Source organism: Sceloporus occidentalis, unplaced genomic scaffold, assembly GCF_023333645.1.
Source record: "Sceloporus occidentalis isolate IW3139 unplaced genomic scaffold, rSceOcc1.0.p SCAF_3, whole genome shotgun sequence".
Classification (NCBI taxonomy): domain Eukaryota; kingdom Metazoa; phylum Chordata; class Lepidosauria; order Squamata; family Phrynosomatidae; genus Sceloporus; species Sceloporus occidentalis.
In genome coordinates, this window is record NW_028316983.1 from 241,209,475 (window position 1) to 241,235,956 (window position 26,482).

Genomic DNA, 26,482 nt, shown 5'->3' on the forward strand with positions numbered 1-26,482 from the left:
GATTAGTTTTACATGCTATTAGTGTTCAGATGAAATCACCAAGGGATTGTGATATAAAGAACTGAGCCAGCAAATGTTTTGACAAATATCCCAGAATAAAATCCTTCTCAGTGTTTTGGAGTGAAATATCCTATGCTACCTGGATCGCAGGCCACCTGAGCTTCCCATTCTTCATTCTTTGACAGCAGAAATAAAAAAAATAGGGATAGAATATCTCCAAGGATTCCTAAAAGACATTGATTTTACTACATCATTGTAATTCTAAGGTCATGCTAAATTTGAGCTATGAGGTTAATTTATCTGCTCCAACTAGTGAATCTCTCACAAACATGAATAAAGCGAACATATTATTTCTCACTTCCCTAAGTGGAAGTTGACTTGATGGCAGTTAAGACCATAGGACACTATCAAACTACACTGTTATAGGGATGTTATTCCATTTTCACTACTAAGGCTGCCTCCTGTGGAATTCTGGGCTTTTATTTATTTCTGGGAGGGAGACATGCTAACCTATCATTTATGCATGGGTTCACTTGCACACTTTTCATCACTTTTATGAAATAAGAGACTTCTCTGGCTGAGAATTATAATTGCACCTCCCTAAACTGGAAATCCCAGGATTCCACAAGAGGCAAGCATAGCAATTTAAGTAGATTAATAGCACTGTAGCTAGTGTTTAGTGTGATATAGTCCAAAGACTTCTCACTAATTATGACAGAAAAGACCATAAAATATCCCTTTGCACAGAGATATTTCAAGCTAACATGGCTATGTGTCTGAATTCTACAACTGCATGTGTAAAGGAACCCATGTAAGTTTAAAACACCATCAGGGTTCCATTCTTTGTTTTATTTTGTTTTTATTTGTTTCTTTGTTTTCCTGTCACACATATATATATATATATATATATATATATATATAAAAATATAATCTTTCATCTCACAAAGAAATTTCTATGCATTTTTGTGGTATATTTTCCCATGATAAATATGTATACACTTTTCTAAAGTGTGTTATTATTATTTTTAAAAATGTACACATTTTTAACATTCACATTTTTAAAAATGTACACATGATTTTATATGTACAAGGCCCATGTACATAAAAGTTTTTGAGCCAGGGTGTTGTCCAACAACAGGCCTTGTGAGGTTTGATACAGTCAAATTTGGTAATCTGGAAATTATCAATATCTTTATTGTTCTTCTTGAAATGACCAACCCTTAAAGTAGTGATTGGGAGGACCTTCTCCTCACTTCAGTTGGAAATCCATCTGCAATGTCTCAGCAATTTCTGAAAGATTTGGCTAGCCTCATTTGGCGTGTAAACCTCCTGCAGGATTATTGCAACATATTGCACCCCTAAAGACAAGCTCTTTATTATAATTCAAATTGGTCTAAATACTAAATCAGGTTTTCCAAATCATGAAAAAGTTGCCAGTAATGGTTCCAGTTTGTCTGCACTGTCACTTTAAAGGGAGTTTAGATTGTAGATCTATAAACACTTACCTGGGAGTAAGTTACTTTGGACACAGTGGCTGGATTCCAGTTAATGGAATATGCAGGCAGTCTGTCTATGCATCCTTTTGGTTGATGTGGGGATTGATGTGTCAGGAAAAAGCAACATGGGATATATAGTCACAAGAAATATAATATGTATATGAATGTATTTGAAAGTAACATGACACAGCAAAAGCTATTGAAATGGCACACAGGTGTTGCATATAATGTAATTAGAAGTTCCTAAAAGCCAAGGACACATGTGGCAAGGACAAAGTGAAAAGGTGCAAACTGATATCACCAGAAAGTCATTGAGTGGACAGCAATGTATGATGCAATGTGAGGTAAAGATTGAGCCAGGTATGATATGTCAATCATAGTGTATGTACACGCCCAGGAGGTGGCAACTGTATAATGAATAGAGAGACAAATGCCTATTTAAGCAATAATGTATGGCAATATTTTTGTGTGGGTATTGAGGAGTATAGTAGTGTGGGTACTGAGGACTATAGTAGTTTGGGTATTGAGGAGTATAGTAGTGTGAGTTTTGTGAGTAGTGAATTGTTTTGTGCATAGTGTATATATTAGAATAAAAGTAGATCTTTTATAGAAGACTACTGTGTTGACTGGTGTCTTGAGAGCTGCACTAGAACCAGCAGACTCCAGAGAAGATTGGAAAACATCTTCAGTCAATTCTCAGAGCTACTGGTCAAACTGGTTGTTCTTCCGCTGACCAGGGGGGTGAGAGTGAAACCCAGGAGAAGAGCTGCAACTCCCATCATCCCTAACAAGGGTTATGGGCCCAGAGCCAGTTACTGGAACACCCAGCATCCACAGAAGCTGAACTTTCCTGGAAGAGAAAGAAAGTTTTGTGGACGACCGATCAGAGCAAGCTGTGTACGCTGCACTGGTAAGCTCGTGAGTGAAGTGTTTTGTGTTTTGGAAAAGCCCGAGACGAGGCAGCTGTGCAAACTCAGGAAGGACTTTGCCAAATTGAGTCACTGCACAAGATAAGATGGAAGTGTTGAAGTTTAGCAAGTTGAACTCCCACAATTACTCCACCTGGAAAGTTTATGCACAGTCACTACTGATTAAAGAAGGTTTATGGGCCACAGTCCAGACGGGGCTAACAGCCGATGCAAATGCAGCCGCCAAAGAAAGAGATAGCAAGGCAAAAGCATGCTTGTATTTGATGCTCGAGGAGGACATGATAAATGATGTGAGAGATAAGGGCTCCGCAAAAGAAGTTTGGGAGACTCTTGAAAGGCTACATACTCCAACTACAGCTTTTGCCAAAATGCTTTGGTCTAAAAGAATCTATAGACAAAAGATGACTAAGGGACAGTGTGTAATTGAACATTTAAAGAAAATGCAAAACCTGTTTGTGGAGGCAGAATTAAGAGGTGTCCAACAGCAATGTTACATCCTATTAGAGTCTTTAGACAGTTCATGGGACTCCATTACTAACAGTCTTCAGAATCTGCCTGAGGCTGAACTGAGCAGAGACTTAATAGTAGCAAGAATTTTGGAAGAAAATCAGAGAAGAGTGTCTGAAAAAGAAGACTTACAGAAATCAGCACCAAGACTGCACCAAGCTCCTGAGTTAAGAGAACACCAAGCAGCAGCTCCCGCGAGAGAAAAACAACGTTGTTACCACTGTGGAAAGGCAGGATATTTGCAAAGAAACTGTCAACAATTTGCTGCTGACCAGTACAGACAAAGAGATAACAGACCGCAGACGCAGAACTTTCAGCAACAGAGACAGAACAAGCCGACATTTTTCAGAGGCAGTTACAACAAGAAGGAGCATGCCACAATGATAAAAGAGAAACATAGAAAAGATTCTAAATGGTTAATAGATTCTGGTGCGACTAGTAATATGTGTAATGACATTGAGTTAATTGAAAATAGGAAATCTGCCAATGTAAATGCAGTAGTTCTAGCTAATGGCAATGAAGTAAGTTCAGTAAAAGAAATGGGATCTGTTTACATTCCGGGGTTAAAACAAGAGTTTAATAATGTGCTACATGTAAGAGAGTTGGAAAACAATTTATTATCAGTCAGTAGATTAACAGACCAGGACTACACTGTAATTTTTGAAAAGAATTTTTGCAAGATAAAGTTAAATGGTGAGCTGTGCGGAATAGGGCTAAAGAAAGATAAGCTTTATTTCCTACAGGAAAACGTTGATCATTTCAAAGTAGAGAATGTTAACAATGTTGATAAGGTTCCGTTACACAAGGATTGTATACATGAGTTACATAGAAAATTTGGTCATGCAAGCTTTAAATGCTTAAACAACCTAATTAGTATGTGCCCTGATTTGAAAGTGGCAGACTGTAAAAACCATTTGGATTGTACCATTTGTAGTCAAGTGAAAATTAAGGCATATCCTGTAGCAAAAAGGACACAAAGAATTGCACAAAGACCTTTTGAATATGTACATGCTGATGTTGCCCAAGCAAACTGTTTATCTATAGGAGGATGCAAGTATTATTTGGTAATTGTGGACAGATACACTAGATTTACATTTGTCAGAATACTGAAAAATAAGTCAGACGCTGGGCAAAGCTTAAAATCTTGGATAAGAATGGTTGAAAGAAAATTTGATTTCAGAGTAGACACGATTGTAACTGACAGAAGCGGGGAATTTTTATCTAATGAATCGTTTTATTGGTTTCAAAAGGTTGGCATAACACACCACACGACAAATCCTGCATGTCCCAGTGAGGATGGGCTTGCAGAGAGAAAGATTCAAGAAATCAAAAAGATAACTGCTTGTATGATGGCTGACGCGGGTGTAAGTGATAATTTTTGGGGTGAAGCTGTTTTGACGGCAGTACACATTACCAATAGGCTCTATCATTCAGTAATAGATGACATTCCTTATAGAGTTCTATATGGTAGAATTCCAGACTTTAAATATCTAAGAATTTTTGGTCAATATGCATATGTGTACACACCTGCATGCTTTAGAAACAAAGGTGAACTCAAGAGTAGAAGAATGATGTTTTTAGGGTATTCTGGAAACAGTTACAAATTCTATTTGGGAGGAAAAGAAGTGAGACATTCGAGATCTGCCAATTTTGAAAGATATGCTGGTTGGGAAAAACTCCATGCAAATAAGGAAGTGTTTGTGAAGCTAGGAAACTCAAGTGAGGCAGAGACTCAGACCCAAAGCCAAGCATCTCCAGGAAATGGAGGGGTTATAATAAAACCAGAAGAAAAACCATCCACAAGTAGCAGTGATAGCTCCTCCAGATAGTGAAATGTCCAGACCAAAAACCACACACATGACAGAGGACAAGAGATTCAATAAGAAAGCCACAACTTCCAGTGTAGACAGAGATGAGGAAGAAAGAGGCAGAACAACAGAGTTAGTACCTAGACGTAGTCAAAGAACTAGAAAATCTCCTGACAGATTTGTGGTGACCAATGCAAAAGCTTGTTTGGTTTTTGAAGAACCAGAAAGTTTTGCTGAAATAGAAAAACTTCCTAGAGAGGAACAGGAGAAATGGCGTGAAGCAATGGAGTGTGAATTTGATTGCTTAGAAAAGAAAGATGTTTTTGAAATAGTGGAAAGACCGAAGGATAGACAAGTCATTGGTTGCAAGTGGGTTTACAAAAGGAAAGACATGCCTGATGGAAGTGTGAAATATAAGGCAAGGTTGGTAGCAAAAGGCTTTTCACAGGAACAGTTTGAAGATTATGACAAAACTTTTTCTCCAACCACAAAAGCAGAAAGTTTAAGAATGGTATTAGCAGTTGCAGGAAAGAGAGATCTGTTAGTAAAGCATTTTGATTTTGAAACGGCTTATCTAAATGCCAGTCTAGAAGAAGAAATTTTCATGGAGCAACCTCAAGGTTTTGAAGTAAGTGGTAGTCAGAAAGTGTACAGGTTAAAGAAAGCATTATACGGTCTCAAGCAAAGTGCTAGAGCATGGAATTTATGCATCAACGATGAATTGGAGAAGTTAGGCTACAAGAGAAGTGTTGCAGATGCTTGTGTATACACGAAAGGTGATGTAATTCTGTTGATCTATGTGGACGATTTGTGCGTTGCAGCCAAATCAAAGAAAGAAATTGAGTTAGTGAAAAAAGAATTGTCAGAGAAATTTGTGTTGAAAGATTTAGGTATGTTGAAGTCTTACTTAGGGATAAATGTAGAATGGACTGAAGAAGGGCATTGTTTGCTGAGTCAAAGCAAGAAAATTGAAAGGTTAATTGAGAAATGTGGTTTACAGAGTGCAAAGGTTGTGAAAACTCCGATGACTACAAGTTTTGTGTCAGAGGAAGTTACAAGAGTTCTTGAGGATAAAAGATTGTTTAGAAGTGTTGTTGGATCTTTACAGTTTATTTCTAGCCATACCAGACCAGACATCTCGTACGCCGTGCATGTTTTGGCAAGAAGAGTGAACGACCCGAGAATTGAGGATTGGACAGCAGTGAAACATTTGGTTAGGTATCTGAAAGGAACCATAGACAAGAGGTTGATAATTAGAAAAAGCAATGCTGATTTAGAATGTTATGTAGATAGTTCTTTTGCTTCGGAATCAGGAGACAAAAAGTCAGTGACTGGAATGATTATAAGATACAGTGAAAGTCCCATTGTGTGGAGAAGTAGAAAACAGACAAACGTAGCATTGAGCACTAGTGAGGCTGAGTTCGCAGCTTTAAATGAACTCACAAATGAGATACAGTGGATTGAACAGTTATTGATTGATTTGAATGAAAGCTTTAAAATTCCTGTAGAAAGTCATGAAGATTTGCAGTCCTGTATAGCAATGGCAGAAACAGAAAGTTTGAAAAACAGAACCAAGTACGTAGGCGTAAGATATCAGAACGTAAGAGAAATGGTCCAGAAGGGAAAAATAGAGTTAAAGTACATAGAGACACAACACAACATTGCAGACATTTTTACAAAGGCTTTGACAGTTGAAAAACATGAGAGATTGTCTCAGTTGATTGGAATGACAATATAAATTCACATACAATATTCTATTTCGGAGGGGATTGTCAGGAAAAAGCAACATGGGATATATAGTCACAAGAAATATAATATGTATATGAATGTATTTGAAAGTAACATGACACAGCAAAAGCTATTGAAATGGCACACAGGTGTTGCATATAATGTAATTAGAAGTTCCTAAAAGCCAAGGACACATGTGGCAAGGACAAAGTGAAAAGGTGCAAATTGATATCACCTGAAAGTCATTGAGTGGACAGCAATGTATGATGCAATGTGAGGTAAAGATTGAGCCAGGTATGATATGTCAATCATAGTGTATGTACACGCCCAGGAGGTGGCAACTGTATAATGAATAGAGAGACAAATGTCTATTTAAGCAATAATGTATGGCAATATTTTTGTGTGGGTATTGAGGAGTATAGTAGCGTGGGTATTGAGGACTATAGTAGTTTGGGTATTGAGGAGTATAGTAGTGTGAGTTTTGTGAGTAGTGAATTGTTTTGTGCATAGTGTATATATTAGAATAAAAGTAGATCTTTTATAGAAGACTACTGTGTTGACTGGTGTCTTGAGAGCTGCACAAGAACCAGCAGACTCCAGAGAAGATTGGAAAACATCTTCAGCCAATTCTCAGAGCTACTGGTCAAACTGGTTGTTCTTCCGCTGACCAGGGGGGTGAGAGTGAAAGCCAGGAGAAGAGCTGCAACTCCCATCATCCCTAACATGATGTTCCCTTTCCTCCTCCACACTGACCAAAGTCTCCCAAAACCTACAGTTCTTGGTAAGTGGAGGAGGATTTGAGAAGTGCCTGGCTATATCCCTGTAGCTAGATGCAAAATGATTACATCTTACAGTGGACAACAGCAGAGGATTTAACCAATGTATTTTAAATTATGGTGACATAGGCACTTCTTCAGTTTCTCAACATTTTACCTGGTGTGGATTGGCCATGTGTAGAGGATCTATGAATTTGGTTGATCTTTGTTGAATGGCCAGCTGCAACATATTTCTGCATGAGGAAATTTGTTGTTGCATGCCTTCAAATCATTTCTAGTTTATGGCAACCCTTGGGCAACCCTATCATGGTATTTTCTTGTCAATATTTCTTCATAGTGGTTTTGTCTTTGCTGTCTTCAGAGGCTGAGAGAGTGTGACTTGCCCAAGGTCACCCAGTGGGTAACCATGGCCAAACAGGGATTTGAACCCTGATCTTCAGAGTCTTAGTCCATTGCTGGAACTACTACACTATGCTAGCTCTGCATGCTATAATTACATTGCATGACAGGCAATGCGTAAATGTACAAAATGTTGTTCTGTAAATCATGAATATTTTTATGATAATCTGGATGGGAAAACACTTTCAAATGACATCCCATTGAATGGCTTCTTGGGTATCCATACTCAACAGTAGGGTGGTTCTTTTTATAATATATATCAACAGGTGGTGTACACAGTCCAAAGGTTTCTCTTCCAATCTCAATTTAATGGGATCTGGAGTTGGCAGAATGCAAAAATCTTGCAGAACTATTGGACAGGATAATATAATTCAGCCAGATTTCATTTTATGTGGTCAGAGAGACGACAATGCTATAAGGACCACAGAATCTATTTATTTTTAATCCATAGTCTGAATCCTATTTGTAGAGTAGACCCATGGTATCAATGAAATTTATTTAATTGATGAACCCAGTGTAAGCCTGAATCCTGTTGATTCATCCTAATGATTCAGTGAGTATATTCTAATTGTGAAAAAAATAATAGGATTCAGGTCCATAATTCATTTCCATTTTTTCTTTTACTCTTTCTTCTATTTTCTCAAAAACCTTGGATTTTAAAATACAGTGGGACCTTATTATCCGCTGGGGTTTGGTTCCAGAACCCCCCATGGATAACAACATCCGTGGATGCTCAAGTCCCATTAAATATAACGGTAGAGCAAAAATGAGTTCCCTTATATAAAATGGAAAATCAAGGTTTGCTATTTGGAATTTATACTTTCTTTGAATATTTTCAAGGTGTGTATGCTTAAATCTGTGGATAAAAAATCTGTGGATAAGGAGGGCCATCTCTACTTATTTAAATGTAAACTTCATTTGAAAATATATATGCATGTTAAAATGTATATTTTTGATACACTTTAGATTCTTGAGAAATTAGAAAAATTGTTGGTAGAAGTGTAATCTCCGGTGTGTTGCTAAACTTTGTTAGGTGCTATATGCTTGATTGATTGGTAATCAAGCTAACACAGTAGAAGAGTTCCTATCCTCTCAAGAAACCATGCTAAGCTAGACAAAAGGAAGCAAACAATTTTATTGACATATCTTTTACACAGTACACAAGCCACACAAATTGTCACCATAAAGCATATGTAGAAAAATAGTAGAATCATATTGGCACTGATGACTGTTTGTTATTAGTAGTACAATTATTAATATCTTCAATATGATCATCATCTTTTTATATAAGATTCATCATGATCAGGATCATCATCACTGTAATAAATAGTAAGCATTAGATTTCTTAGTGTCATTCTAAGCTTTTCATTCACAATCTCTGTTAAATAAGGGTCTAGATACTCCCACCCCTTATGTGCGATCAAAATTCAGAAGTCATACACTTTAAAAAGTAAAAGCCCTTAGTCTGAGCCTGTTCCAAATATCCCATTGACTTTATCCCACAGAGTGGTTTTCAGTCTTGAAAAGGGCCATTTGTCAAACAAAACACCATGGACTGAATGCAAAATTAGAGTTAACAAAAGAAACAGAACAACGTAAGCAGTTCATCTCTGGAGATACAATTACATCTCATTGGGTCAGAAGTTGGCATTGTGCAAAGATGATAAATATATTTATACACTCTGCAATGCAGAGATAGTTACAGGCAGTGAGATGTTGTGTATGGTCAATTACTCCAGATTAATAACCAAATTGAGTGGTTCCAGAAAAGGAGTGAGGCTGAGAGTCATATTCCCATTTGTATCATAAGATGCACAAGAAGATAAATCTCACTCATATTTCTAATGTTGATGAGGTTTTCATAATCTGGATTCCAACAAGTATATGTACCTTGGACAGGGTTTCCACATTCAGTTCCTTTTGATTTGCACTGCACAGATAAGTTTGCTCATGTGCAGTGGCATTATATGCTGGCTGGCCTTTACAAAATGTTCTCTGGTTTGCCTGTTCACAAGGTAATATACAAAGCTTTACATACTTCAGGCTGGGCTGAAAGCTTCAAAGAGTTGCCAACAACATTTATTGGTAGTTTCCCTAAAACTAAGAACATAGACCTTGTGTAAAAAACCAAACAGATCCAAAAAATAAAAACAAGGCGTTGACAAATTGTTTAGACACTTAGCTATTTAGATATATATTTGTTTGCACTTTTTTTCTTTTTGCATTTGAGTAGAACAGCCATTAACAAGATTATATATATATATATATATATATATTCTCATAGAAAGAGACATTTTAAAGGCCTTTTCAAAGGAGGCCAAGTTGAATCATATCTTAGCAATGTTCAGACATTTAAGATGTTGTTCTGTACAACACAAATATTTTCTAAGAGTTCTGTACAAATGTAATAGCGTAAACAAAAAAAGTAATAGCGTAAACATCTCTAGTTTTATGTAAGACAAGATTATACAATACTCAAGGTCTTTACAAAGACCACATCCCAACTGACAGAGAGAGAGAGAGAGAAAGAGGAAGAGAGAGAGAGCATCTGATAGCTTAAAATCTTCAGCAGACCAGATTATTATTGCCCATAATTTTGACACAATTGTGGCAGCATTTATGAAAATGGAGTCGACAACAGATTAATATCTTTTCCAAAAAAAATCTATAATTGATCCATAGGAGTATTTCACATGTTCTTGAACTTGTCTGATGGGAGCAGTTCCAATTCTCAATCACATCTAAAATCCATTACCTTTTCTTGGTGAGTAAGAGGAATTTTACATTTCATCAGCAGTAATCTTTCACTATTTCATCAATAGGAATCTTTCATACGTACTATATCTGGTTGGTAACAGTAGACAGAGATCTGCAACAGTTATCTGTGATACATTTGGGATGGGGGGGATGGGAAAGAAGGACCAACCAATAATGAGTGGATCCCAAAAAATGGTACTCAAAATGTCTAGTGGAGGTACAGTACATTGAGAAGCTAACACAGAACCATGCACTGTCTGTTAACATCAGCAAGAGTTGGATGAGGCTCACCTGGGTTGTTCCAAAGCCCTGTTTCTACTGTCACATAAAATGTACATTCTGTCTTTCTCTAGTGTGCACTGGAATTATATTAATCTGCATTTGACAAAAAACATTAGCAAGGAACAGAAATTACAGAGTTTGTGACCCAGAATTCTGTAAGGCTTCAATGTGCACACAAGGTTTGGGTGAGTAGGAGCTTGCCCATTCTTTTCAGCACTGGGAAGTGTCTTGTGCACATTACATGCGCAGAATTAACTGTTCGGATGAATGGTACATTTAAGAAAGTCAACCACCACTTCCAAAGGATTTAGGTTACCCCCCCCCCCCCAAAAAAAATAGGCTTAGTTTCTGCTTCTTTTGCCTCAGTGTTTAGATGTGTCAGATATTTAGAGAAGACCAAAGACACAGTGAGATGAATAGCATAATAAAAATCAGCACAAAGTAATTGATTTTTCTGTGGGTTTGGATATGCTGGATAAACTCTCTGATTCAGTTATGACCAGATTGCAACTTGCCAGACCTTACACAACTTTTCCACTCCACTCAATAATATTTGTTTTATTTCTTTTAAAGTTAGTCTTTCATATTTTGCAATTCTCAAGCATTGATGAAGAGATAATATACTAATACAATGAAAATCAATAGATTCTTTCTCTTTGTATTGCCATTTTCTTTATAATATTTTACTTTGTAAAATAGACTCCCCGCCCTCCGCAATTGAATTTAATCTAATGTAATGGGTCTATTCTAGTCAGGACTAAGTAAAATATAGGCCTGAGTTTCTGAGTACACATTACGAAATACATATACATTTTAGAACTACACATTCGCGAATTTATGGGGAAAGTTACAATGTAAAACAAATTTTAAGTAAAATGAAGTGCAACCATACTGCTTCAAGCAAGTCTCAACACATCCAATTCCAACTTTTCATCAAAAATTCCCTGAGTCAAGATCTGGATTCAAGTCAAATCATTCATAAGATTGGTTCAGCATAGCCAGCTGTCTCTGGTAAGCCTTTGTCCAGGATGGTGACTGCCTTACACTAGGTCAGAATATTTATCTATTTAAACCAGTATACCCTTTTTGGCTAGCAGATGCTCTCCAGGCAGAAGACTTTCATATCATCTGCTACATCAAGAGTGCACAACCTTATCATACCTGAGGGCAACACAGGTTGAGTCTTCCTTATCTGAAATGCTTAGGACTAGAAGCGTTTGTGATTTCAGATTTATTTATTTATTTAGATTTTTGGAATTTTGGAATAACTTTAGTTGCATATACACACACACACACACACACACACACACACACACACTGACATATCTTGGGGATGGGACACACATTTAAAATGTATAGCTAATACTAGTAGCCTGGAGGTTAATATTACATAATGTTTTAAAAAAATAATTTTGTGCATGAAACAAAGTTTGTGTATCATTTTCTGAAGGTTTTCTGGGCTATGTGGCCATGTTCTGGAAGAATTTGTTCCTGACATTTCGCCTCTATCTGTGGCTGGCATCTTCAGAGGGTTGTGGCATGGGAGTGTGTTACCCTGAAAGGTTGGTGGGTTTTGTGGTAGGCCCCAGTGTATGGATTGTGAATCCCTGTACTAAATTTGGGATAGAAAGAATATTCATGATTATTTATTTTCTAGCCAAAACAGAAGCTTCCTAATACTAGGGAAATTCAGTCATGAATAGTAGCATAGAGGTGGAAATCACACAATTTTGACTCACTAATTACACATCCTGAAGTGTTTTGGGAAATTTTTCTGTTCAAAAATGTATGAGTTTTTGTGGTACAAAAATTGTGGGTTTTGCTTTAAAAAAAGCAGCAACTACTGTTTCTAAAAAGACATATGGTTTTTCCTTAATGCCAAACCTATGGTGTTTGCACAAAAAGTATGTTTCTGGAAACAGTTCCCCCCTGCAATAAAAAAAAAAGTCTTTTTTGCAATACAACACAATTTTGATGCATACTTTTTGTGCAGGATAATTTCCCAAAATACTTCAAGATGTATGAATGCCAGGAAAAACCTGTATGAAAAGAATCATTTTTCAACTGCAGCAGGATGAAAATTATTCATCTTTAAATGTAAGGATGAAAATAATCAAAGATTTGCATCTCTGGCTAGATGATCCTTTCAGTGGAAGTTCCCAGGGTTGAAACTGGGAACCTCTGTGCACAAATCATGTGTGCTCCTGCTGGGCAGCCCTAGCTAACTGGCTAAATATAGGTGAATGGCCTATGTTTAGCCAATTTCATGCTCTGGATGAATGGACAGCTTTGAAATATGGATTGGCCTGGTGAGCCAGCATGACTTAGGAGAGGAAATTATCTACAAGGCCTTAAAGAAAATCCTCAAAAGCTATAATCTCAATGCCATGCTTACTGGAACAGTGTTGGGTTGAAACTTCCCACAGGTGTATGGGATCTGGAACAAGCGTATCTGTTATATTTCTTTGAGAGTGGCTGGCTCCACGTAAACCAAACCTGAACTCTTTCTCCAAAGAGCAGAGTTTTACAATAGTCACCTTAGCCCCATGTTTTCTTTTTCTCATTCTCCCTATTTCATTTACAGATAAATGGAGGCACAGGAAATAATTCCAGCTCTCAAAGGATGCCAGTGTTTCCCAAAGACAGATGTCCTCTCTAGTAGTTAACTTAGCCATTGGTTCCTGTGTAGATCAAACTATGGACAAAGGGTTCTTTTGGCCACTGCCCCTTAGCTTTCACAGTAGACTTGCTCCTGCTCATTCATTAGCTCCTCAGAGAAACATATGATGTGAATATTAAGAACTCTGTTGCTCTTTATGGAAAGGGAGAGGGTTTGAGAACCCTTTGTTCACATTGGGAAGTTAATGGCTGAAATCTACTCTCTGCGGCCATTTGCACTAAGGAAGAAGATGTTAGAAGACGCCACTGCATGTGCTTTGATTTTTGCAAGAGAAAAGCAGTAGGTGGAGCCACTGTGTTCACTGATGACTTCTGATCCTTACTCAGTTCAAAATATGACCACATGACCACCATTGCCAGATAGTGGTCCTCATGACTTCAAAGCTTCTCAAGTCATAATTCCCTGCTTCTTCCTTAAAATTAGGAATATACCATCACTCATTAGTTCCATGCTGACACCTAGAAAGTACAGAAGGTATTTTATTACTGCTGCCAAGCTGGGGTTTTCATATGCGGCATATGAATGTTCTCTTTGAAACTATCAAAGAGTTCAGCAAACTCACCATTTTCTATCCCTAACTATAACTCTTCCTCCCTTCATTTTCTGATTCACCATAAAAGAAAATAACCTGAGTATTATGTTTGCTTCTTACTGTTTAGCCACACAAACTGTGCACACACACAGGTCTAGAAAACAAAATAACACTTCTATTAAACAAATCAGTGTTAAATCAACTAAGGCAACTCATAGCTAGATGGATTTTTCTTTCATAATGGAGATGAGAGAATGATGCTGGATCCAGTCAGAGGCAGATTTGTAATCTTATCCTCAGGACGCCTATACCAATTTGTAAAGGTGATTGAACCAACAGAAAAAGACAAAGTAATTTAACATGTAGATGTTTACATCTTCCAAAAAGCACCAATATTTGGCCCTTTAAATGCCTTACAGACAAAGCACTTGATTCTTTCCCAAAATAAGTAGGGTATGGGTATGTGTGTCTGTGTCCCACCTTGCCACTGGCATCCTCCATTAATCCCAAACAACATAACACTTTCTTGGCCCAGAAATCTCATGCCATTGTACACAAGGTCTCCTTTGTTTCCCTGAGGCTTTTGGAACTATTTGAAATAACTTAGTCCTGCCACAAGGAAAAATTTCTCCAAGAAGAGTTCAGAATCCAACACTGCTATATGCGCAGCCCTCCCGATCAGCGTGTTGGCTGTGTTTGGCAAGGCATGGAACACGTCATGGCGGATCAAAGTGCAGTCTTTGGCCCCAATGACTGGCTGGAGAAGGTTGTTGATCATCTCGGCATACACTGGACCTTAAAAAGTTGAAGGAATACTGTTGCATTATATATGTTTAGTTATCCAGCACCCTCAATACAAACAAACAAACAAGCTTCATTTATATACCACTTCATACCACCTAAGCAGTGTCTAAGTGGTTTACAACTGTAAGCTAATTTGCCCGCAACAATCTGGGTACTCATTTTAGCCACCTCAGAAGGATGCAAGCCTGAGCCGAGCTTGAGCCCTTTTGCTGGTCTTAAACTTGCAACCTTGTGGTTTTGAGTGAGAGGCTGCAGTACAGGTATTTAACAACTGTGCCACCAGGGCTCTTCAATACACATGACATTTTACAAAACTAAGGCCTGTTACAGACAGCCAAAATAAAGCTGCTTCGAGTCACAGTGGAGGTATGGTGTTTCAATGGTGCATGCGTCCTAAGAGTCCAGGAGTCGCACCAAAGCCACGCTCCAGCCCTAAGGACTGGAGTGTGGCTTTGGTGTGGCTTCTGGACTCTTAGGACGCATGCATCATTGAAACACCATACCTCCACTGTGACTCGAAGCAGCTTTATTTTGGCTGTCTGTAACAGGCCTAAGTATCATCAACATGATAACTATCACTGTCTCTACTATTTGCTGTAATTATGTAACAGTAATAGCAGTATATAGTCTGGATTCTCTTGGTAGTGCTAACTAGAGGAGACCCCACTCAATTAATTATTGAATGGTGAGGCCACACTAATATAAATCAATTGGTTTAGTCTTCTTGGAAGGGAGATTGCCAACAAATGCCATGTGCTCTAGACTATATTCAAAGGAAGGCAAAGGCAAGCAAGCTCTGAGTGTGCCTTGTCTAAAAAAACCTTATGAAATTCATGGTGGTGCCTTATGTAAATAAGTGTTTTGGAGGGACATACATTACAGCACGATTAAAAAAAACCCACTTCAAATGAAAGACAAACTTTTAAAGTGCCCAAAATCTTCTCTTGATTGGATCAAAATCATAACAAGAACTGAGATCTTAGACACTTTTAACATTAGAATAAATATAAACAGTGTAGTTATGCAGAAAAAATATACCTGTATGTCTGTCTTTCAGTGCAGATTTACACATTTCTATTCTTGCAGAATGAAATGGTACATAACGATCTTGAGGGGAGGCCACCAGAACAACGTTTTTGAAATACTGGAGACCTGGGAAGGGGGAATACAGGGAATGTTACAGTTAGCAACCTTTGGATACCTGTCCTCATTAACTGCTAGTTTGCATTGTTTAGAGATCTCCTATTTGCTTTCCTATACCCACCATCTTACTGCATCACCCTTATCCACATCCTCTGTTTCTGGCCTCTCTCCTCTATAAAAACATGTATTTCATTATGCACAAATTTTTCTAAGCAAAGCTATTTTTATATGTTTTTCAAAGTAGATTGAATTTCTTTCTCTACTTTATTAATCCTTGTAGGGTGTGTGGGTAGATGTGAGACTGGTTGTTGTTCTGTTTCTGTCTCATCAATGTGGTAGCTCTCCTTGGGAGATCCAGTACTATATCCCACATTTCCCAACAGGACATATATTAGGTGGGTGGGCAAAGTATGTGTATGTATGTGGGCCACCATGGGGGAATGGGCCATTTTAGATTGATGGCCTACAGTGGGCATAAAACATGAAGAAAATACCCCCATATCCCTAGAGGGCAATTTGGAGCATATGAAGTGAAAAAAGTTTGATTTTCGTGGGGAGGATACAGCCCTCCAAAGTTTCTGGCAGGGGCACTGAGGCACTTAACCTTTGACAGTTACCACTCCTGCATTCATCAGGCTTCTTCAAGAAGAGAGAAGGAACCCTCTATTACTGTGGCAATAGATGTATACTATTTCTGTTTCATAAATGAAGTTAAATGTGCAGTATGTCAGAAAAAAACCAAGCAAATATCCAATGTTTTTAGCACAATAATTAGACAGCCAGAATTCTCATTCACCATACTCTAATAGTGAACAGGGATATAAACCTTTCCATATTTCATTCACACATGAAAGAGCTAATAACCTCAAAATTTTCTCCCTTTTTGATATTATTAAGAGAGTTTTTGCACATTTTGATTACTTTTTTCACACTTTTGAACTTTTGAAAAAAAAAGTGTTACAAAACTGCCTTGGTTTTGTGGCATTTATATATAGTGTGGTGTAGTGTTGAGCACTGGACAACACTAAACCATTGGATTCTGAAGGTTAGGGTTTGAATCCCTACTCAGCCATGGATCAGGCTAAACTGGACCTAATCCACCTGCCCACATGCCCAAGGTCCCTCTGGGGTTTCTAGGAAACACCATGAGTTTCCCCAAATTTAGTTTGTAGAAAAGTTGCATTAACACCAGAAAAACATGAATCTTCCCTAGAAGTAGCTTTATGTCTTCAGGACTGCCAGCACTGGCTTCAGGGTGAATGTGCCACTTTTCACCAGTGTGCATACAAAGTGGCAAGTCCCCCAATGATGTCCATTGTTAATGCTATTAATTTCAATGTTTTCTATTTGAATACAATCTCACCTACCTGTTTTTTGGCTGAGCTGATAGAGGAAACATTTCCGCAGATCTGTATTGTCTCTGAAGGTTAGCTGCAACAGTGACCCAGATTTTTTGAGCTTCTGCATCAGCCACAGCCCTGGAATGATAATTGATATATGTTGGTTTCTAAAGACAAATATGTGACAAAACTCCAAGAAGCTGATAAGAAGAAATCAATGTTGCATTTCTTTTGAAACCAGTTTTAATCACGTAGGTATTCTCAGACAGAGATACTAATCAGTTGATCCACCAGTTTTATTGCATGTAGCTTTTCTTAAAAGGGTGGGGGGGCACATAATCAGATAGTTTTTATTGATCACATGCAGAGGTTAAAGTAGCATCTTTTAAAACTCTTGTTGTAATTTATTCAGTTGCCACTGCAACAAGAGAAAACCCAATTTGTTTATATAAGGAACATTTATATAAAAAGGATTGTGAAAAACACTCACTCCTCTCTCAGTTCTTTCCTGAGCAACTCAGAAATTTTTGCCAGGAGCTCTTACCTGTACTAACTAAAGTACTGTTGTTGTACAGTGTTCCTAAGTGAGGCCCAGAAAGAGACAAGAAAGTGTGTAGCTTGTTGAGGTAATACCGAAACCTGGGCCGGGTTAATACCGATCGGATGATGACGTTACCAAGGGAATGACCGATAAAGCTGCAGAAATAGAAAATTACGTTATCACAGTTATATCTGTTCAATATATAATTTCTGCTCAGTACATTAACTGTACTATTTAGTAAAGATTTTGTATCCTAATTCAGTCCCCCAACCTATTTATTCCCATATTGTTTTTTAAAAAAATATTTCTACTGTGTCATTCAACGTGGCTAAAATACCATAAAAAAGCACCAGATGTTGTCTGATCTTAGAAGCTAAGCAGAGTTCGTCCTAGTAAGTACTTGGATGGGCCAACAACAACAAAAAGCAGGCTACATTTCAGAGGAAGGAACTGACAAAATCACCTTTGAGGATTTTTTGCCTATGAAAACCATCTGAAATTCATGAGGTTGCCATAGCTTGACAAGGGGCGTGAATATTTGTTATTATTGCTACTGTTTTTAAGAATGTTTTAATTGTAAGTGGTTTAATTGTATTTTAAAGGGAGTGAGATTGGGAGGTTATGTTATGGAATGTATATTTTAATGTTGTAAGATGCCCTGCTTGCGTTGCTCAGAGGCATAGGATAAAAATAAGTTTTATATTATTATTATTATTATTATTATTATTATTATTATTATTGAACACACACTCTCTCTTTCACACACACACACATGCACGCATACACACATATAAACACACATACTGAAATTATTTAACTTCTGGTTTTCTTTTTCTTTTCTTTTTTGGCCTAAATGAGTACATGTATGTCTTGTCAGTCTCCCTTCACCTAGAGAGGTTTTCTGCTTCTCTACAAGGATCATTGTAATTGGCAGTGGCCTTGTTAGTCCTGGCTAGCTAGGAAACTCTGGGGGCAACCTGGAATATCCTGACCCTGCATCTGCTCCAACCTGCCCTTTTTACCTTAGCTCCCATTCCCATGCTGTGGCACCTGTCTGCTCAGGTATCGCACTGGGGCTGACTGACACCTCCACCAACAACATGGGACACTTGCTTTTGAGGTGAGAATGGGCACCCAGAGATGGTCACATGGCTGGATGACTTGTTCTGATCTCAGAACAAGTGACCTGTGGCAGGGGCAGATGTACTGGGTGGCCCAGTGGGACACCCGTGCATACAACCTTTGCAGTGTGGGAATGGAAAGCTCCAGATCTTCCCAGAAGGTTCATAAAAACAAACAAAAATTGAGGCTGGTATAGCTTGGTTCCGGTGTAGAATGTGCCAAATGTTGACCAGAAAACTTGCATCAGAACTAGGGTTTGGGATGTGTATAGTTTGAATAGGATGATTCTAGAATGGGGGCAGAAGGAGAGAATGGGACTTTTGGTCCATGCAGACCAGCCCAATGTTTCTTACCCAATTCTATGGCTGGCTGATTTTTCTTGCAGCCCCGCAATAGTATCCACACTGGACAATGGGGTGTTGAGCATGTCTACATCCCCAACACTCCCCCTTAGCTCTCAAGAATTTCAGACCCTTCTATCTCTCAGTCGTCTTCATCCACTCCTGCCTCTTCCTCCTCCAACCCATTGCTACTCTTAGCTCCCTTTTTTAACTTCCACATATTTCAATAATTTTAACATCCACTTCCAGCAAACTGGCACAACCTAGCTGAAGTACACCATTATTTATTCAGAATATAGTATGTGTGTGTGTGTATATATATATATATATATATATATATATATATAATCTCCTGCCTTTCTCCCAAAACTGGGACTCAAAGCAGCTTGCAGTTTTAAAAAGCAAAAGAGTCAAAAACATACCAAAAGTGAACATTAAAATAGAATTAAACTGGTCACAATTTTAAAAGACTTCAAATCTCTAGTTAAAAGAATAAAATGCAATTAGAAATATTTAAAAAGCTATATAAAATAATTCTGTTTTAAACAATACAGCACCCCTAGTCCATTCTTTAAAACCTTCTGTATTAAAAAGCCTGTTAGATTTTTTTTAAAAAAAGTGTTTGCCTGCCAATAGAAAGACAGGAAAGAGGGGGGCCACTTTGGCCTCCATGGATGTTCCAGAGTCTAGAGGCAATCACCAAGAAGGCCGTCTCTCACATCCCCACCAAGGATGCTTGTGAAGTGGTGGAACCAAGAGAAGGGTCTCTCCTGATGATCTCAGGGCTTGAGCATGGCTATACATGGAGACATGGTCTGCCAGATAGCCTGGACTTGTGCTTTATAGTTCAGCACTAAAGAAAAACAAGAAGTGTATGCACCACACAAAACAGTTGCCATTAGATTCAAGAACAATAAGAATGATGCTGTATCAAAAAGTGCCCATCCAAAATGCATCTATCTGGATCGGAGGCTTTAATAATGAATTATTCATTTTTACAATATGAAAAAAAGAGATACTTCTTTTTACCTTATTCGTGATATCGACAAGTTGTACAACTGAATGTGCTGAATAATCTCATCCAGCAAACGGTCGGTCATTGTATCAAAGTCTGCAAATGTATCTGTCTGTGAGGGAGAGGATGGTGTCAGTCTACCACCTTTTCTTGTGCATGCTGTACCTACCATTTCTGATGATGAAAGCACAGCTACATTTGCTACCAGTTGTGGTACTGCACAGCCAGGTGACTGTTAATGTTGACCATAATAAAGCTACCAGCAAATTGGATTGTGATAACAATGTTCCATAAACCTGTTTGGCAGCTAATTAGTGCTCAGAGGGGGTCCACCAATGTACTTGTTTAATTCATAGGTTTAGCTGGCTACTCTTGTGAGTTAGAAATAGAAAGTAAAAAAAATATGGAAGAATCAAATACACCAGGGATCAGGATGACAAATGTTTCCCCTTCTTGTCAGAAACTGTGCTGTTTTATAATCCAGTAGCCTGTGCATCAGATTCAATACTAATGAGATGGCAGGGAAATAATCATCAAATGCTGGGGCAGAGATGCAAGGGAAACATATCCAATAATTAATGTTTTTGTTTTGTTTTTTGTTTGTGTGGCTGAGAAAAATAATCTCACTAATTGCAGTTCTTTTGAAAAGGAAAAAGAGAGACAGAACACAAACATATTCAATTTTCAGTCTCCCATCTACTGAACATGCTAGTCAATGCAATATAGATGCCTGCCTGTTTGCATTGTTAATTACTTATTTTTTCTGAAATTTAGTATCTACAATATTACATGTCATTTACAAATGAAAGAACCAGCTTGAATTTGTAAGCTGCTCTGAAAGCGTTGGTGGCAGAAGAGTGGGGTATAAATACTCAAAATGAATGAATGAATGGGGGGGACACCACATAAAGCCTTTATGATCTGATGCATCATCATCATCATCATCATCATCATCATCATCATCATCATCATCATCATCACCACCATCATCTGTATCCTGTTTTTCTCCAAAATTGGGACACTAAGCTTACAAATAAAAAGAGCAATTAAAACCTACGAAAGTGGGCATTAAAACAGAACTAATCTACTACAATATCAAATCACATTGCACATTAAAAGAATAAAATACAGTTAAAAAGAGAAAAGCACTTAAAAACAGTCCATATTATAACAGTTAAGAATAATAAAAAGCAATAAAACTATCAAAATAAAACTATATATAGACCCTTAAAACAGACTAAAAATCTTTTAAAATAATAACCAATCTACCTGGTTCCTTTCTGACATCAGGAAATCAAGCTTTCCTCCAGGAAGACCCAGCTCAATGAAAGTTTTTACCAACCGGAGGTCTGCACTGTTACCTTGGAAAACAACACAACACTCTTCTAAGATATTGATTGCATTCTGAAGGCTATCATCTACCAATCATCCCTCCTTTGGACAGACCCATACTTGTTCTCACTGAAAGGAAATTTTTTGTACAATTCCTTCCACAGTCAACACCATTAGACTTTTCTTCTGGTATCTATCATTTCATATATGTTGTTGTTGTTATTATTATTATTATTATTATTAACCTTTATTTATATAGTGCTGTAAATTTACACATTTACATATGTGTGACAGAAAATACTGCAACTGCAAAAGGAATATTCCAGGCTCATCAACATCAAATGAGAACCCTCCCCAAATGTCCTGTTTCTACAGCCTCACAACCGTCAGAGCCTTCTGCCAAATCCACATCTTGACCCAGATTACATGTTTCTAAGTAGTCAACATGAAATTCTGCAAGTTTATAGGGATTCCTACAAAGGTTTCAAGTAGTAATGTTTATCTACTACTAGATATTTATAATTATATCCCACTTTTCAACTGAAAGTCTCCCAGGGTGACAAACAAACTGTTCATTTAACAGTTCCCTGCCCTCAGATAAATGAGACATTGCACCCAAGGGAAAGGGAATGGCATTAAGGATTGGGATTGTGTCTAACAGGTGTTGTCTACTCTTCTTCCCCTCAGTGATCAGAGCAATCACAGTTGGGATGGAAGCAAGACCTTTCATCAACTGTTGGGGCCTAGCCTAGGCACACTGCAACCATGATACCACAAGAAGCATGGCTCTAAATTGCTGGTTATCACACATTCAGATACCCAATTATTTTCATATCTGTCTTGGTCCTTACCATCCAGCCCATGAACACAAACTACCAGGTGAATCCCATCTTCCAAATTTTCTTCCTCTTCCTCTGGTGGAAAATATGGGACATCAGAAGCTAGTACAGATAAATCACTGTACAGGTATCCTTCAGTCTTCAGTTCCTTTTTAAATTTTTCTTTGGCCTGGTAAAAACTGGAGAATACACTAATAAATCAAAGGTTGAACTGGGTGTTTGGCAAGAGACTTATATTATCACCAAATACGGGGGAAGGGGATTTCTGCAAGTATAGCAATTATATCAGCTGTAGGGGAAACATCTAAAATTCAGATATTCTTATCATGGCACAATGAATGCTAGTTTTGCAAATTTCTCCATCTTTATTTATTATGTATTGATTCCCATCTTCTGAATTCCAACTAAAAAGGTTATTATCATGCAGAAAGACAGCATATAATTATTAAAACAAACAAACAAATACCTTTTTACCTTAGCATTCTTTCATTGATCTCTTCATCCACATCACTGGACTCACAGGAAATGACTCCAAAGGAACCCATTGGTTGATGTGTAATAGGAGAGGTAACCTGTTTGGAGGAGAAGCCTGCTGTTGGTGGGCTCTCTTTGAGAACAGAAGAAAATGGAAGACAGGTGGCTGTGCAAGAAACAGATAAATTGACTCCTTCAATGGCCTTTTTGCTCTCAAGCACCAGTGTCTCTGGCACCACCGAATGGAATCCTGTACTGTTTGATGACACAGTGTTGAGCTCTTTCTTTTCCAATTCAGCACAAGAGGTTCCACACTCAGATCTGTTATCCAGTTCAATTTCTTGTAAATTGTGGATTTCTGCACTACATGCTGCTGTCTTGGCATTGACAAATGGGCTACCACAGGACCTCTGTGTGGGGATGGAACCTGATACCACCACTGTTGAAACAGGCATGGTATGGCTAAGGTCTGACGCATGGGTCTCACAGTCTGAGAATGCCTCAACATCTGTGGAATACAACCTGCAGCCTTTGTGCACATTTGCTTCATTAGTGTATTCGTTGAGATGAGTTGTATTTGTGCCTAAGTAGACATTTGCCCTTCCCAAGTTGTCTTCCACTTTTCTGTTTGGCAACTGGTGTTCCACTGTGCCATTTGGATCATGATTCTGCTTTAGGGAAAGAGTTTCTGCTGCTGTTTCCAAACTACAGTCCATCTCTGAAGCATCTTCAAATGCTTCTGGGAATTGACAACTGTCACTATTTTGTTCAGATTTGAAATGCTCCATTGTAGCAAGGGGTAGTGGTGGTCCTTCATTTTCTCCACCATTCTGACAAGTGGATATACTTTCTGTTATGGTCATGCTGGCACACCCTGTTTCCACATAGGACCCCTCAACAATCTCTGAGATTATTTTAGTATATTTGGATAGATCCATGTCTTCTACAGTCTCCTCAGGGCTACTGATCTGAGGAGCAGAGATAGATTTTGTCAGTTTGTTGGGTTCCACCTCCCGCTCTTCCTCCTCATATGGCAAGGAGCTAATTGATGTGAGTGAGGCTTGTATACCACTTGGCAAACTTGTATTGCTTTCAGTGTGTCTGCCCTCCAGAGAGTTCCGATGAATTGTGTGCCTTCTGACAAGCTGGTGAAGAATCTCCCGGTCACTGGGCAATTCCAGGGCCTTGCTCCTTGCATCAGACCAAGCCACAGAACTTGGCTCACTTTCGATTCCTGAGTCTGAAATTAGGGATGAAGATCTCTTGATGACCCCTGACCTGGAGCTAAATTCTTCACAATCTTGCACTCTCTCCTTCTTCTGAAAAGATTTGACCCCTTCAACATCTTCTTTTTGGTTCTGCAAGCCAAAATGATCATTTACATCAAAGCCTCCCAAAACAGGCAATACTGAATCATCACCCTGATCAAATTGTTTCTCATGGCCATTTTGTTCATCTGATGTTAGTTTGTCTGAAATGACAATAGACCCACAATTATTTCTTTTAGCTTCTTGGCTCAATACAGTTTTGTCTCTAAGTTTGTGGTGTTCATGTGTGCCACTGTCATACATGGAAGCCATGACTAGCATTGGTCCTCTTTGGTGGGCACTATTATATAAAGAGTCCATGTTCAAATATTCCACCTCTGTTGTGCGTCTATTGTTGTTTTCTGATAATTCCATTGGTATGTTAAAGTCTTCTGAAAAATCTTTTAGGAAATTTGATTGCAAATCACTGCTTGCTTGTTTGGCTTCAATTTTATGTGACTGGACATCTCCATTCATTACATGTACCTGAGTCACAGAATGATCTTTGAAACTCTTGACTATAGAGCTACCTTCTTCTGGATAGTTGCAGGTGTACATTGATTTTCCATTTATCCTATCTGTATGGATGATGAATGGAGCATCATTTCTGAAATCACCCTTTGCTAAAGCAGTGCCATTGTTTGAAGAAGGCTCTCCATTTTTATCTAAGTCCACTTGCAAACTATCCACAGCAGAAGCCACAAGGTTTGACAAAATGTCTAAGTCCTGAACTGAAAAAGAAAGAAAAATAAGCATAAACCCCCCACAGTAAAGTGATGCAGGTCCAAAACACGCTGCAGAAATAATCCAGTCTGAGACTGCTTTAACTGTCCTAGCTCAATGCTAGGGAATTATGGAAACTGTAGTTTTGTGAGATACTTAGCCTTCTCTGTCAGAGAGCTCTGGTGCCTCATAAACTACAATGCCCAGGATTCCCTAGTACTGAGCCAGGACAGTTAAAGCAGTCTCAAACTGGATTATTTCTGCAGTGTGTTTTGAACCTTACAGAATATATTTGTATCAGTAAAATCAAAAGCCTGATCCTAAACTCAGATGTTAGTTTATAAAAAATTCCCAAATATTTCCAAGAAATATCGCTAGATCTTGCTGGTCTCATCAGCAAATAAATATCCCTGAATGCTTTTGCCTGGTGAGAAATTACATTTTGGTTCAGTAGTCAACTGGTGACAGCGTATGGATATACAGAATAACTCTCAGCTCAGAAATTGAAGATGCTTCTCAAAAGTTCTATATGTGCTAACCAAATCATAAGATGCTTTGGCTTAAAAGAAACCCCCAATCTAGTTGAGATTTTGCTTTTGGTGCCAGCTCTGCATGTTCAGATCTGGTTTGGACTCTGGAAAGAAAGTAGGGAAAAGTCTCCTTAGTTCACCACTCCTCAATGGCTATACAAAGACTTGGAGTGGATTCACCACCCCACTGACATGATGTCACCAGCTGCAACAGGTCCAGAAACTTACATGCTTCCTGAGATACACACACGTGTGGCACTAAGGGAAACCTTCAGATATAGTACAGTCTTCCCCCTATATCTATGGGATCTCTAGCTGCAGTTTCATTTACCCGTGCCAAGGGAAACAAAGGGTCTTTTTAGGAAACTGGAGGCCCTCCAGCATAAGTCTATGGTCAACTTCGCCCAACAATTGACCATAAGGTCATGCCAGAAAAGTCTGCTTATACAGACCAACTCTCTAGGCATCTGGAGATCCTGCAGAGCAACTATATGGTCAACCTCTGCTGTTTGCTGTTAACCACAGTTTCCTCTTATCCATGGTAACTATGAGAATGGATCCCCTGTAGATATAGTGGCCAGACTGTATTTCATTCTCATATGTGAGAACAAAAAATTCAAAAGTTGTCTTCCCACTGAGTGAAATTGTAATAGTTTTTGCACAAGGTGCGTGTGTGCTTTTTCACATTTTGTAACTTTATGTAAAAAAAAAAAAAGAAACTGAATATTTTTTGTGTACAAATCAAATTGTATTTTCCATGATGACCAAGATCTTGCACTGTGCTTGCTTAGTGTAAAGCTACACTCACATAGTTAAGTGAATACTGCACTAAACCATCCTTGTGTTGAATACTGACACTGTGTAATCTGTGAATCTGTTTGCTTATTGTCCCACTATGTGACAGAGGATACATAATGGCTGTTTCTTAGTCCTTGTAAAGCAAGTGCTACACCCTGAAGGCATTGGCAAAGAGTCATGCACTATCTATGAATATGAACCTTCATGTATATTGGTTGTACTTGGGGCACTTGTCTCATGCAACTGTGAACTATATACAGTATTATATCATGGCCAAAA

At 38.2% G+C, this 26,482-nt stretch overlaps 1 protein-coding gene across 4 annotated transcripts in view; it reads right to left on the reverse strand.

The window, feature by feature from the left end:
- Nucleotides 1–9,925: 9,925 nt before the first annotated feature.
- LOC149317671 (protein FAM135B-like) overlaps nt 9,926–26,482 on the reverse strand; it is a 190,782-nt gene continuing 174,225 nt past the window's right edge. For 3 of the 4 annotated variants that reach the window (XM_089518010.1, XM_089518013.1, XM_089518011.1), the window contains exons 13-20: nt 22,846–24,883; nt 22,384–22,550; nt 21,470–21,561; nt 20,215–20,312; nt 17,726–17,877; nt 17,209–17,319; nt 15,737–15,850; nt 9,926–14,689 (exon numbers count right to left, since the gene is read on the reverse strand). In XM_089518010.1, coding sequence (XP_089374136.1) covers nt 14,484–14,689; nt 15,737–15,850; nt 17,209–17,319; nt 17,726–17,877; nt 20,215–20,312; nt 21,470–21,561; nt 22,384–22,550; nt 22,846–24,883 — 2,978 coding nt within the window. In that variant the 3' untranslated portion in view covers nt 9,926–14,483. The remainder of the gene's footprint in view (nt 14,690–15,736; nt 15,851–17,208; nt 17,320–17,725; nt 17,878–20,214; nt 20,313–21,469; nt 21,562–22,383; nt 22,551–22,845; nt 24,884–26,482) is intronic. The other variant, XM_089518014.1, reaches the window with a different exon arrangement.